Source organism: Vombatus ursinus, unplaced genomic scaffold (genome assembly GCF_900497805.2).
Source record: "Vombatus ursinus unplaced genomic scaffold, bare-nosed wombat genome assembly UNPS02010193.1, whole genome shotgun sequence".
Lineage (NCBI taxonomy): Eukaryota > Metazoa > Chordata > Mammalia > Diprotodontia > Vombatidae > Vombatus > Vombatus ursinus.
Window position 1 is genome coordinate 4,007,774 of NW_020949971.1, and position 11,540 is coordinate 4,019,313.

General features: G+C 54.2%; 1 protein-coding gene across 1 annotated transcript in view; it reads left to right on the forward strand.

Moving 5' to 3' along the window:
* WRN (Werner syndrome RecQ like helicase) overlaps positions 1-9,738 on the forward strand; it is an 83,030-nt gene extending 73,292 nt beyond the window's left edge. Inside the window, exons 30-32 of the mRNA XM_027853733.1 lie at positions 1,229-1,391; positions 7,042-7,232; positions 8,201-9,738. Coding sequence (XP_027709534.1) covers positions 1,229-1,391; positions 7,042-7,232; positions 8,201-8,323 — 477 coding nt within the window. The 3' untranslated portion in view covers positions 8,324-9,738. The remainder of the gene's footprint in view (positions 1-1,228; positions 1,392-7,041; positions 7,233-8,200) is intronic.
* The last annotated feature ends 1,802 nt before the right edge of the window (positions 9,739-11,540 follow it).

An 11,540-nucleotide genomic window follows, 5' to 3' on the forward strand; every position in this document is an offset into this window, starting at 1 on the left:
TGTCTGAGACTGGGCTTGAACTCGGGTCTTCCTGACTCCAGGCCCAGCCCTTTGGCCAGGGTGCCCCTGGGAGCCAGTCAGAAGGGGTGGCATTTAATTAAAATCGGAACCAAAATTCAACATTGAAAAATCAGCTGTATGTGGACCTGACCGGCTGTGTGGCACATGGGTGGCATGTGCATTTCAACGTGTACCGTCACATGACAGTAACGGTCCTGGTGTACTGAGGCAGCTTGAAGGTCTCCAAAGCACTTTGGTCTCATAGACCTGCGCAGACTGGACCCACGGGTCGTGTGGCCGTCCAGGGGCCCCTGCCCAGCCCCCTTCTCCATGCTCGGCGGGTGCAGCCATCACCGTAGGTGCCCTTTGTTATTGTTTTTGGTGTATTTGGTTGTGTAATTAGCTTCCCTTCCCAAGAGGCCGAAGTAGGGGGACTTGTCAGTTAACCACAAAATTAAAAATGTCCAAGGACTGATTACTCAGGAGCAGGGGTGCAATTAGTGTGTGGTAACTTGATGCCCTGTATCAAATAACCCTAGTATTATGACTCACACACATGGTGCCCTGTCTAGCAGGGAAGGGTGAAAAGTTTATGGAAGTAATTTAAAACCTCCCTTGCATCTTCTGGGAGGGTAGTGGCTTTCCCATGAGGAGCCAGCCCACCACGGGACCGTCCACGGCCATGGGGGGTCAGCAGGTCAGGAGGAGAAGCTGTCCCCCACTGAACTTGGCCACAGAACGTGCCCCTGGTCCCCTGAGGTGAACGCCTAGGGCGGTGTGTTGAGTTACGGCCTGCACCTAACCAAGGACCACCAGGGAGGCGAGGCCAGTGTGGAGCGGCGTGATTCATTTGTAGTATGGCCATGGAAGGGGGCCAGTGCTTTCTAAGCAGGGTGCTTACAGTCTCTGGCTTCCAGAAGGAAACTCGGTTTCAGTTTCCCGCAGTCTCTGGTATGATAGATGGTAGAGGACTCTTCAGAATCTGGGATGATAGGATCCCCTCTGCCCCGAGTCCCCAAGACCGTTTGTAGGTGGAAGTTGGGCCAACAGCCAGCCCGCCCTTGCTGTGGCAAGCTGGGGGGTAAGGCCCTGGGGAGAGGAGGGCACGGACCTCAGCCACGCTGAGATTGCCCAGAGAATGAGGACGGGGCCGCCGTGCCACCTGCCCCCGACACACCTTCCCCTGGCGTGCCTGAGCCGTGGCTGATCTTTGTTCTGGTCTTCCCAGGAGAGCATTGCCAAGAGCAGGACGATGCCTCTCCCCGTGGTCGGCAGTCACTTATCCCAGGCGGTGAAGGTGGGCTACCCTCTGGACCTTGAGCGTGCGGGCCTGACCCCGCATGTCCGCAAGATAATCACCGACGTGATCCGGAAACCTCCCATCAACTCAGGTGAGCCGCCCAGCCTGGGCCTGCCTGCTGCCTCCGTGGCAGCCTTCGCCTTTGGTGCTCTGCACCATGGTCTGAATGCTTCCTTGGCCTCCTGCTTCTCTGCGGGGATCCCCCCACCACCTGTTCACGCAGAGCACGCGCTCTTTGTTTTCACATTTAATCAGCTTGGTGCAGGGCAGTGTTTTGTCTGAGGCCATTCAGGTAGTGAAGGAGAAAGCCAGCATTTGAGCCCAGGTCCTTCTGACCCTCGTCCAGTGCTCTTTGTCTCGTGACTTCCGCTTGTTCTGACTTCTCATGAATGACGTACGTGTGATGGGCACTCGGGACAGATGAGGGGCAGCTGTATGGTGCAGCGTGGTGGGATGAGCCTCAAGAGGAAGGTCTAGGAAGGGATCTGGGCCCCGGGCCGCCCTCGGAGCCTGCAGGGACAGAAGGGGGCGTGGAAGGAACGTCCTTTACTGAGAGCTTGGTACTCTAGTCACGTGACAGCTCCGGACCTAAATATTTCCATTGAATTGAGCGGCTTCAGTGCCTGAGTGGTCTGCCCTTGGCTTATTTGATTACGTGGGTGGCCTCTAGGGGAGGGCAGGCTCACGCTGGAAGGCTGCGTGCTGTGTGTGCTCTAGCCCCTGGGCCTGCCCTCACCATCTGAGGGAGCCCCCGGTTTGCCCATGTCCTTAAGCACAGAGCCTGGCCATACTGAGACCCGGCTCAAGACAGGTGCATTTCCTCATCTGGAGGTCTCAGTCATGTTTCCTTCCTTAGTGTTGATGGTGGCTCTCCCCCCACCCCCGGCCAAACCAAGCCCCCCGGGGGCCGAGGCCAGCTTGGTCCTTTGGGGCTTGGCTGTGACGGTCATTGGTGTGGTGCAGATCCAGAACTTCCACTTCTTTTGGCCACATTTTCTCCCAGGCTTTCCTTCATGGTCTCCTCAGTGTTCCGAGGTGGTTGCGGGAGCGCCTCTGTTTCCTTTTTGATCTGGGCACATTGGTCCTCAGTGGTGACTGTCATTGCATTTCCTGAGCTCAGTTCCCTATGGGCAGTATGAGGGAAGGCTGCCCCTGGGAGCAGTAACACCCCCAGCTTAGGAAGCCTTTGTGTGGCGGTGGGCACCAGAGTGGAGAGATGCGGGCTTGTTGTCTGCAGAGCCCTGTGTTGGCCCTGGGTGGACAGGAAAGCTCGACGGGCTTTGTGGGCCCACCCGCAGAAGGCCAGCAGCCCAGAAGGGGGCAGGTGCAGGCCCCATTAACTAGAAACATACTTTACCAAAGCACGTTAGAGGGGCGCAGAGCAGAGTGCCCTGTGAAGTCTGCAGTGGGCAAAGGGCGCTTATTCCTGGGCACGGGGGCTTGGCTGCCAGAGGCGTCATGGAGGCGGAGCAGGGCTGGTGAGCGGCATGGCCTTGGCCCATATTTGGTACGCGCTTCTTTGCACAGGTAGAGTCTAAGCTCCCTATGGTCAGGGCCTGGTGCCTTGCAGGGCATCGGGTGTTCCACAAAAGCTTGTTGATAGAATTCTGGCCTAGGAAGCAGCGTGAGCGAGGTACAGAGAATGCAGGGCACGCTCAGGGGACCCTCGTCAGGGCCAAGGCAGAGGCAGTGGGGAGCAGCTGAAGGTTTTGGAGACCTTGAGGAAGCGGTCTCATGGGTTCTTTCATCCAAGACTTCAGGGTGTTGCTGACCACGATGACTTGGGAATGGGTTTGTCCTGAGTTTGCATCATTCTCCCGACGTTAATGATGGTCACGTGCCTCGGAAGAGTGAGATGTTATCGTGAACGATGCTTGTTCATGTTTTTAGCATTGCCTTGCCCGGGAGGGAGATGTGCAGGTGTCTTTAATAGGCCCGTCAGTTTTGGGTCCTTCTTCAGCATCTGTGAGGGCTATCGTTCTAAGTTTGGGAGGTGCTGGATGTAGCCACAAAGTGGCCGAGCTCTCCTGAGATGTGTTTGGAGGGCTGGTCACTCTGCTTTTGCGTTTGTGCGTGGAGCTAGAGGGGTGGTCACCAAAGGAAGAGCAGCCCAGGCCTGCCTTGTTATTCTCAGCTCCCCGTCATTTTTGGTACGTCCTTTTAAGAACATATTTATGGTCCCCTTGCTTTTGTTTTCATGTGTGGGGAAACTAAGGCACCCTCCCATTTGTTCATATCAGCATAGCACTGTTTTAGGGTAACTCTATTATGATCCAGAGGATAAAAGGCACTTGAAAAAACTATTTCCAAATCCACATTTTTGTTGAATTGGATTGTTCTAGAACAGTTTTTTCCGTTCTTTAGAGTCAGGTTCACCCTAAGCACGGACGGGTCCCAGCACACTGTAGCACATGGTAGGCAGGATGAAATAGTCAGAGCAAGTACTGAGTTGTTAGCCAGCGGCTGCCCTGTCATAGAGGTGAGGCGGGGTCACTCCTCTCAATCCAGTGTGTGCTTCCCTCCTAGCTCCCCGACCCCTTCTCATCTGAGGCCAGCTCTGCCCCTATCTTCCCAGGGCCCTGCTGGGGGGCTGGGGGGCCTTCCTCTGCCTCCCAACATGTATCATGTGTCTCTGAGTCAGGGAGCCCAGAGCTGGGCTTACTCTTTGTTTCCTCATCTGTAAAATGGGGATAATACTGGCACCTACTTCACAGGGCGATTGTGAGGAGCAGATAAGGTCATTGCACTGAAACCCTAAAGCATTAGAGGCATGCTCGTTGTTATACTGGTGATTCTATGTATCTCAGCCACTGGCATCACTGGGAGAAAGCTGAGGTCACAAAGATGGTTTTTGTTTCAGAGAAGTGGGGCTCAGTTTCCCAAACATAGCCCAGCCCGATCCCTTGGGCCCAGCCCTTACGAGGTACTTACTGATGGGCAGCACGCTGAGTGGTCTCAGCAGAGACTGGCAGAGTTCTTGGCCTTGTGGCCAATAGTCTCAGGGTTAATCCACAGACAGGAGCATTTAGAAGACCCCCCTCCTCCATTGGGCGATTGGTGCTCCGCCCGGGGCACCCTCTGTCACGGCAGCACGTTCCTTTAGCCTTGTTTTATGCCTTAATTTTAACCTCCAGGATCACCTTGTGGCCTCCTTCAGGGTCTCTTTGCTGAGCTTCAGGTGCGCATGGAGACTCCTTGGGGGTGGGGAGAGCCTCATGGCCAGCATATTCCCCTCTCAAGTCAAATGGGTTTTTACAGTCAACAGACAGTAATTCAATATTATGTTGGCTTCCTGAATCGAGCCCCTCAAGTCTCCTTTGTACACATTCTGTTTAAGATGGTTAAAGTCTTCTCATTTAGTTTTCTGGGTCACAGTCTGTTTGCAGTTTAGAAGAGGGGTCTGTGTGTTCCTTGGGCGAGCGTTTTTCCCGTATCCTCCTGACAGAGGCACCAGCTTGGCACGGCCTAGAAGGGAGTAGAGAAAACCTTCGTTTCTCCTTTACCCAGGCTGAGTGTCGGGTCCCTAAAACCAGGCTGCATTTCATTTGCTGGGTTCCTCAAGACAATATCACAATTGTGCCGTGCAGCGAGGTCTAAGAATCCCGTCTCACTGTGAAGCAGGCCGCCGGGTCCCATTGCTCTTTTAACAGTTTTCTCATCAGCCCTTTGGGATCGGGGGACCTTGAAGAGATGGTGCCAAAGGGCTGAGGTGCATTTTAGTGATGGTTTTACAAAGAGTTTTTGACAAAGGCTCTGATGCTGTGTTTGAGAGAAAGACAGGGCAGACGTGGACATGGGCCGTGAGCCCGGAGGGTCTGACCCTAGGGTGCTGTCCCAGCACCCTAGGGAGGGAGGCAGATATTCCTGATCAGGCCCAGGTAGAAGCAAAGCTAGCGTGCTGAGCTCCTTGGCAGGTGACGCTCCACTGAGAGGTGTGGCCAGACACCCTGCGACACCGCATCGGGGGCTCTAGGATGCTGATACGTTGGGACAGCTCAGGATGTTTAGGGAGAAGGAAAAAAACTTCGAGGAGAACATGGTGACTGTTTTCAAGCAAAGTGCAAAGACAAGAGAGAGTCAGTCCCTGCCCTCTGGGAGCAGTGAGCCAGGTTGGTGGAGTGAGTGCAGAGAGTGATGGAAGGTTGTGAAATGATTCACTGATCCAGGGAGGAAGGTGTGTTTGCTTCTGGAGGTGATGGGGATCCCCTGAGCTCAGAATGAAAATAAAAGAACCACCACCAGCAGAGGCCGGGCCTGACCGCCTTCCTCCCCCCATCAGTGAACTCCAGGGCTCCCTTCAACTTCTCCTCTGTGACTTGAAAGCCCTTACCCATCCCTGGCCCTGTCCCTGTGCCAGCGTGTTACTGGATGTACTGGGTATCCAGCCTCTCTTTTGACTCACTCCGTAGTCTAGCTAACATGCCTCCCGTAGAACTCCAGTTGTGTTTGGCCAACGGAGAAGGTTTCAGATGGGGATTGAATTATGGATCTTTTCTGATGCCCTGACATTTTTGTCATCTACCCTTTCTTGTTTGCTTGTCAAGTCAACAAGCGTTTCTGAAATGACTTCACTGTTCTAGATCCCATGCTAAGTGCTGGTCCCCAGCCCCGCCGCCCCATTCATGGCCTGTCCATTAACCTCAGGCCATTCAGGCTACGTGACTTCAGGGAATCATAGATTCTAAATTGGAAGAGAATTTAGAGGGCATCCAATGCAGAGCCTGTAGATTGCCGCTAACATTGGGCCGGGAGTGCTTGGAAGCACATTAGCTGTGTCACACAGCTGCTCCGAAGGAGTCAGTCCAGTATAGGCTGAATGAAAACACATTTATTAAACACTTTACGATGTGCCAAACCTGCACTCTCCGAAAAGGGAAATGATCCCTTCCTTCAAGGGCCTTCTGTTTTCATGGCGGAGACGCCATATGGAGGGGAGTGTGGAGTGATATTCCCAGTGTACGTGTCCTTTCCAGAAGTGGTGGTGCTGTCAATTTGATTATCATGTCCTGGGAAGGGAGGTGACCTGGGAAGAAGGGATAGACTGTGAAGGGAGACTTGTCCCCCTTGCTCTGGTTGGAGATAGATTGACTCAGAAGTCTTGTTGGTGCACACAGTCACCCACCGATGGGGGGAGTCCTGGGGTGCTTCAAGGGTCAGTGGATTCACTTCTCTAGGGACTGGGCATGGATGCTGGCGGTCAGGTAGGGAGATGCGGGGCAGATGGGAAGACAGGGTAGAATGGTCTGGGTGGATGACTGGGTGGCTGGTGAAGGAGGGGACTTGAGTGGAAGAGGAAGGTGAGATGGCTGAACTCAAGAGACAAGGTTCACAACCAGGCCTGCCAGCATCGGCAAGCCTCCTGCCACTCGGGCTCTTCAAGCGCTCCCCCATGATTCATTGGGCATCAGCAGTGGGGCGTGGGGGCAGGCACTCCAGAAGGGCAGAGGTGAGGCAGGGTTGCTTGGGAGTCAGGACACCCAAGGAAAGGTTGAGGTAAATTTTGCTACGCCTGTGAACGAGGGGTGGTCGTGGGTCCCAGGGAGGTGCTGGGCACTTGGTGGTTTCCTCCTTCTCGAGATGCCAGGGATGCTGTTGGTCATTCCGCTGTCCTGTGCCTCTCAGGCCCTCTCCCGTGTGAAGTGACCATCTCATTCGGGGATGCCCGTATCTAGGGCTCTGTTGCATGGGATTCAAAACTGGGATATTTTCTTCTACTGTCACTTAGCGACATCTGTTTTCAGATATTTCCAAGATGAAGGACATCAGGACGCTGGTTCCTTCCAAAGTTGAAACCTACCTCATCCAGATAGCAGTGGCGCTGATGGAGAAGGAGAGGACTCTGGAAGCCCCGCTCCCTGACCCAGCGCCAAAGGAGTCCAGCGTGGGGAGCGTTGTGCCCAGCACTTCGGAGCCCTGCTCAGGGGCCAGCAAGGTAGGCAATCAGGCTGCCGGGGTGGGCCTGCAGCCCCCTCCCACCTAAGCCATTTGTGGTAATGGGATTCTCTGCACTGGGGCTGCATATGTCAGTAGACAAGGGAGAGGTTGGGCAGGGTCATTTCCTCTGTTGCATTCAGTGCTCAAGTTTGATAACCAGAATGGGTGTGCCTTAACCCTGAGTGTCTGTGAATTCTGATAGAAAGTGACTTTATCAGTGCACTAAGCATCCTCTGCTAATATGAGGAAATTTACAGCAGAACAAAGCACCTTATTAAGGTCCCAAATTAAAATGTCCTGGCACGCGATTGGCTTCTCTCAAGGAACTGGAGTTTAACTGTGCCCTCTGCCTGCCTCTCCTGGAAAGTTGAGGGCCACGTTGGGGCACATAGGCGCTCTGCTCCCTTGTGGGCTGAGTAACAGCATTAAGGCAGTGCACGCCCAGCTGACTCAGCCGAGCTCCTCTGGTGTGGAAAGCCTAGGCCCTCGAGTGGCATTCTCAGGTCGTCCTAGGGACGGTCGGCAGGACGATGAGCAGCCTCATTTGCGTTCCAGGTGGTAGAAGCTATGTGAGGGAAGGCTCTCAGGCTGTCCGGGGGTGCCTTTTTTGCCTGAGCAGGGCTTCTTAATGTGGGATCCGTGAACTTTTTAAAAAACATTTTGATAATGGTTTCAGGTCACTTGGCTCCCTTTGTAATTCTGTGTGTGAGGACCAAGCGGGGTGACAGAGGGAAAGCACTGTGCAGATCCCCGGGGATTTGCTTTGTCCACATTGCTGGTGTGCCTCTTGAGACCCTTAGCTCTCAGATCAGAGCTCTGCAAGTGCCTTGTCTGCCCCCTGGCACCTGTGTGCGTGGGCGTGTGTGCATGGTGTATGTGTGCATGCGTGTGGTGTGAGGTGCATGGTGTGTGTACATGCGCATGCCCTGAGGCGCTCTGTGCCCCTCCCCTTCTTCTTCCCCACAGCCTGGGCAGGAGGCCTCCAAGAGGAAGTTCCCAGACTGGTTCTCTCCGGCCCAGAGGAGTGGGCCTCCAGCAGGCACGTCCAAGAAAGCCAAGGCCGGAGCCAGGAAGGGGCTCTTCACTTGAGATGGGCTGATCTCGGGAACTGTTGGCGCCTGTCTCACTTGGACTTTTGTTACTGTTCCGTGAAGAGGTTTTTAGGGGGTTTCCCAAGACCTTTCTTTACGTGATGGCCTCCGACCCACTGAGACATGAAGGGTGGCTCTTGTTTTCCTCCGAAGCGGGGCCAGGCCCCTGCCGGCCACAAAGCCTGCCCCGCTGGCCTGTTGCCCCGGAGTCTGTAAACCGCTTCTGGCCGCAGGGGCGGGATGTGGGCACTGTCTTTGGCACCTGCGGGTGGAACTGCGGTGACCAAGAGGCCTCCTTGGCCCGCCGTTGTGATTTCCTCATTTTCTGTGAGGCTGCCCTCCTTGGTGCTGCTGCCTTCAGCGCCAGCCTCTAGGTGTGGGGCACCCACCGTCCAGGCACTGCTCCTTGTGGTCACTCTGTCTCTTCCGTAGTGGGGCGCTTTGTACTTGGCCCGTCTGGTAGTTTTTCATAAAATAAATGTCTGCTTGTTCCAAACGTTCCATTGTTTTCTACCCCGCTGGGGTGGGGTTTGTGGGGTGGCGGATCTGTGTGGCTTCTGTCCCGACCTCCCAGATCCTCCCTGCGGCCTCCTGGCCCGGTCCACCTCGACCACACAACCCCCTCATCGATCCACTGGGTCACAGTCCTCTGAAGTGGAGAAGTTTGAGGTAGTTGATCTGCATTCACCCACTTTTCTGAGCCTCAGTTTCCCTGTCTATAGAATAGGGATGATAGCAGTGCTGTTAATGATTCCTGCTGACCTGAAGCTGCCAGACTGCAGCCTGAGGAGGGAAACTTCATTAACTCTGTTGTGATAATGAATTGGTTCTCTCTAGAAAGGCTACAGAGTCTTTTTTTTGTTTTGTTTCGTTTTTTTTACCATTTACAAACACTTCCCTCACAATAGCCTGAGGGGGAGGGAGGAGGGAGAGGATTCAGTGAGATAGTGCTGTGAACTTTCTGGTCTGATCTGGCTTGCAGGCTGGATTCTCTTGTTACTGTTATCTCCATTTTACCATGCGTTACTGGAGCCTGAGGGGCTCTGTCCTGCCCTTTCTCCCTTGGCTTCCTCTGTTAGGGCCTGACCCCACAGGCATCCATCCTCTCCTCAAGGCTTCCTCCAGAGTTTTCTCTCCTTAGTTAATTCCTCTTTTCTTGAGAAATCAATTCTGTCTTAAAACACAAGGTTTCCTCAGTTTCCTCATCTGCAAAATGAGGCCTTTGGATGAGACGGTCTCTAAAGGTCGTTCCCCATGTAAATTCCTGTGATTCGATGTGGTTGCCATCTAGGGATCCCTGAAGCGGCATCCTGATGTGGGGAAAGCTGTTTGTGCTGGCACTAAAGCAAACCTGCTGTAGTGTGGGAAACCAGATGATGGAACTTGTTAGAAACTTTGGCAAGGAAAAAAAAAGGAAAAAAGAATGTATACGATAACTGTATTATGTATTTGAAAGGAGTAACACGTTGTGCATAGTAGATTTGCAGTTTGACGTGCAATCATTGTTTTTATTATGCTGTGTTATGGAAATGCTTGTTTAATTCCATAAACTAAAAATAAAATTTTTTTTTTAAAAAATAGAATGAATAGGTTCTGAGTGAGTTCTGTGGACTGGCCTTTTTTTTCCCTTCTGTCTTGGTTCCCAGCATGTGTAGCTAACAGGCCCCGAAGCTGGTGTAGACCAGGGGGTTCTTGACCGGGGGTCCGTAAATTCATTCTTGAAGACGTGTGGATACATTCCCGTAAAGTGGGTTTCCTTGGTCACCCCATCCATGTATTGTATCCCTTTCCGAACATCGTTCTGAGAGGCTGGTCCTCCAGGGCACCCCCAGAGGGGCCCAGGCCGTGCTCTGGACCAGCTCTCTGCTCTTGTAGATGGGGAGATGGAGCCCCCGGTGACTAACCCAAGCCCCACCAGGCAGCTGGGGCAGGGTTCCAGACCCAGTGCTCCCTCTAAGTTGTGTTGGTCCCCAGCTTTGTTACCGCACAGTTCATGTGTTCGACAGGAAATAACAGTCGCTGCCTTATCAGAGCTGACATTCGACACGTAGGGGATAAAGGAGGCCAGTGTCCGTTTCCTGGCCCCCACCCGAAGCCTCAGGAGGTGGCGCGTGAACTGAGGCTTGCGGGAAGAGTCCAGGGTGGGTGGGGAGCTGTGTGCCAAGGGCTCGAAAGTGGGGCCTTGGGCGTGGGGATGGCAGGCAGCAAGAAAAGTGCCAGCCCAGAACAGGAGGAATGTGGAATGAATGGCCTTGTGGCCTGGGCCTCAGAGAAGCCAGCGAGCGTGTGCCGGGCTCTGTGCTGAGCACTGGGGGTGCAGCCCCTCCCCGCCCCCAGCTGCATCTGGGCACAGGCAGGACCGATGGGGGTCACCTCAGGGAAGGCACCAGCTTTTGGAGGGCGCCTTTGCCTCGTGTCCGTTGACGGCTCCATCAGCTCGCCTCATGCGGGTGTCGAGTCATGATAGCTGACCTTTCTGTAGGACGTTAGCGCAACCAAGGCCCTTCATGCAGCATGGACCCTGGGCCAGAAGGGCTCTTTGGTGCCAGCTGCTCCCATCTATGCCCGGACAACAGGATGGTCGGCACCCCCTGCCTGAAGACCCTCCGTGAGAGGGAGTACCTGGAGGGGAGGTCTGCGGCCTTCGCTGCCACATTGTTAGGATTGTTTGTGTTTTTAACCTAGATCCAGCCTGAACTGACCTTTGTCAGCCTGCTTCCCCTCCTCCCAGCTTGCTCCTGGTTCTCTCCTCAGGGCCGCCTTTCACGAGACAGCCCTCCAAATACTTGAGGACAGTCATCCGGCCTTCCTTCGTCTTCTCTAGAGGGACTGCCGTTTCCTCAGTTGAGCCTTAAAGCACATAGACTTGGCCCTTCCCCATTCCTCTGGATGCTTCCAGAGTGTATCTCTCACCTCCTTGAATAGTGGACCCCATCCCAAAATGCGGCATTCCAGCTGTGGCCTGACCAGGGCCGAGGATCTGATCCAGTGACCCCACGTTCCTGGTTGTTCCATGAGCAAGACTTCTGAGCTCTCCGGCATTTTCTCTGGCTGTCCCCCGGGCCTGGAATGCCCTCCCTCCTCCACTCTGATCACTCATCTCCCTGGCTTCCTGTACTGCCAGTTAAAATCCACCTAATGCAGGACGCCTTCCCCAGCCCTTCTCAATCCCAGTGCCTTCCCTCTGTTCATTGTTTCCTGTAGAGAGCTTGCTT